Here is a 2,535-nt window from a genome sequence, read left to right as displayed (position 1 = left end):
AATAGTAAGAATGACCTCATGATTGTGGACTTGACACATGATAAAAATATAGATAAGATTACAATAGACTTTGGCTATCTAGAAATCAATGCATGGATAAATGTGATAATTTAATAGATAAGTCAAATGCATAAATACACAAAATCATAAGAATGATATAAATGATGAATATAAGACTCTGTACAAATTAAATCTAAATAATGATCTTTCTAAGACATTTTTATTCTTCAGACTTATTAGTTTAAGTATCTTTTATGACAAGTAGCCACATCCAGTGCGCCAGCTAATAAAAGAATTACAGCAAGAAACAAATTTATTTCAACATATATTATGCTCTATTAGCTATGTGGGGTTGGCTAATAATTTGGTTTCTATAGATGGGAGGGCAGTATAATAACCTCTCAGCAACCTATCTTACACGCAACTAGCAATAAAGACGATTTTAGCTTGCCTCATAAACATGATTCTTTACCTCATCATAAATAATGATTAATTACTATCGCCTTATACTTCATGTGGAGGATGTTCACAAGCCATAGATGGGGAGAAAGAATGATCTTAGAGATGTATTACAGGATTTGACTGGGCTTCATAGGAATCTAGGATACCAGACGCCTCAAAAGTAACACTTTCTCCATAACTCTGCAACTCTTGCTGTCCAAAACAGCTAACAGGCTGAGCTAAACTCTCGCTAAGAGCCATCTGTTCTTGTTGCTGATATGAATGTCTACAGTAAATTGATAGATTTGAAACAGGCCTCCCAATACATTGCTCTTGATCTAAGATAGATTGGATTTGGATGGAGGATTCACCCGACTGGTCTTGTTCTTCCTGACGAAATTGAGCATCGCCCTGAATTGCATCCCAGGGAAGAAAACTGTTAGCAGCCTGCAGATCAATCCTTCGATTACATGCAAGTTTGGTATTGTAGTGAAAGAATTCAGAGAATTGAGGGAAGCATGGCAAATAATCTTTATCAAACTGTATGAATGGGGAATCTGTTAGAATTGAATTTGTGCCCTGCGGCAGCTCAGTATTAGCGAAGATGACATTTTTGTCAAATGCGTTCAGAGAAACAGAGCTATTATTATCGTTACTATGTTGAGCAAGGCAAGCTCTTAGTGGGAAGTTGAGTTTGGCCTTTGCTCCTCTGAATTTTAAAGCGGCGTCGTCGTAGGCTTTGGCTGCATCTTCTTCCGTGGCGAATGTTCCCAGCCAAACTCGAGCTGCTTTCTTTGGATCACGAATCTCCGCCGCCCATTTACCCTTGGGTCTTTTCCTTACTCCTCTGTACTCACTCTTTCTCCACTCTTTCTGCAAATCGGAGTTTCTTTCCACAATTACGGGGAGCTCCCAAACTTTTCTCTTTAATCTCTCTTCTTCTGAACGATTTCTCATCTGCCTTTTATCAATACTCTTTTGTTCTGGACACCATGAAACAACCACAAGCATAAGTACATCATTCCCTCTACTTCTCAGTCAACTCATATTCATTTACAACTCTAAATTGATCTTTCATGCTAGATCTAAACTGATTAAAAAGCTCAAACACAATCTAATTCAGAAACAACATCTCCTATTAAAAAATGATTTTCTAGTTAGAAAAATAGAAACAACATTTTGTGTGCAGCACTAAATAAAAGTTTCAGACGGTATATTCACCTTGAGGAAGTACATCAGAATGAAGCTGAGCATAGATTTCTGTCCCGACCAACATGGGTTTTGTGATTTCCGCCATATGCAGCCGATTCTCTGTATGGCCTGCTTTTCATGACACCACACGACAGAGCAGAAGTCATTTGCAATGCATATTTTGTTGAGCCATTATATGATGGACATTTAGTACTTACGCTCTCTCCACTTGTTGCAGCCTCATTATATCACATCTGATTTACCCCACATTCAACCTGTACCTTTTGACTAGCGCGGAATGACTGCTTTTCATTCAGGCCACCACGACTCATAAGACTTTGGCAGTCATCTCAAACTTTTTGCTTGAATTTGGACCAAATCCTGAATAGACCACCCTTATTATTAATTTTAATCTTTATTGTATTAAAAAATTCACCCCGCCCTTTCTTACGCGAGATCTACGTCCTTATTAATTCTAGAAACAAAGAAGGCTGCTGTTGACATGGAATGAGAATAAGTCTTTAAAATTACTAAAGATGCCAGATTACCTAGGTAACTGCGCCATCGTTTGTCCGTCGCATATAAATTAATGGATTGACTTGAAGACTTTGACAAACATCTCCAAGTCTCGGTCAAAGATCCCAGAGATCACCAACCTATGTGAAAAAAGGTCTTCAATTGAAAGATCAACGGTGTCAAATTTCGGAGCCATGTGTAAGACGATGAAATTAATCTGGCTCGTCCGTTTTCATTCGCACGGAAATTAAATATAGGCCACATTCCGACATCGTTGAAATTAATCGCTAGCTCTATATTCTCAACGGCAAAGAAGATGTTGAGTCCCGATCAAGGCCGTTTGTCTTCCTCTGAATTCAAAAAAAATTTTACGGCGATTTACGAGGG

At 38.2% G+C, this 2,535-nt stretch overlaps 1 protein-coding gene across 1 annotated transcript; it reads right to left on the bottom strand.

Moving 5' to 3' along the window:
* Nucleotides 1–352: 352 nt before the first annotated feature.
* Nucleotides 353–1,820, bottom strand: LOC131026802 (ethylene-responsive transcription factor RAP2-2-like). The gene is made up of 2 exons (XM_057956782.1): nt 1,663–1,820; nt 353–1,424 (listed from the first exon to the last, which is right to left on the bottom strand). The coding sequence occupies exons 1-2, from the start codon at nt 1,736–1,738 to the stop codon at nt 559–561; spliced, it is 942 nt and encodes a 313-aa protein (XP_057812765.1). The 5' UTR covers nt 1,739–1,820; the 3' UTR covers nt 353–558.
* Nucleotides 1,821–2,535: the final 715 nt, after the last annotated feature.

This window comes from Cryptomeria japonica, chromosome 9, assembly GCF_030272615.1.
Source record: "Cryptomeria japonica chromosome 9, Sugi_1.0, whole genome shotgun sequence".
Taxonomy (NCBI): domain Eukaryota; kingdom Viridiplantae; phylum Streptophyta; class Pinopsida; order Cupressales; family Cupressaceae; genus Cryptomeria; species Cryptomeria japonica.
Note: the sequence above shows the minus strand (reverse complement) of the source record. Positions and strands in the feature narration are given on the sequence as shown.

What these genes read in the sequence shown, in the direction of transcription:
- LOC131026802 (XM_057956782.1), bottom strand. Translation starts at nt 1,738, where the DNA reads ATGGCGGAAATCACAAAACCCATGTTGGTCGGGACAGAAATCTATGCT. An exon ending in TTCTGATGTACTTCCTCAAG is followed by an intron (nt 1,425 to 1,662) that starts GTGAATATACCG and finishes CATGGTGTCCAG; the next exon opens with AACAAAAGAGTATTGATAAA.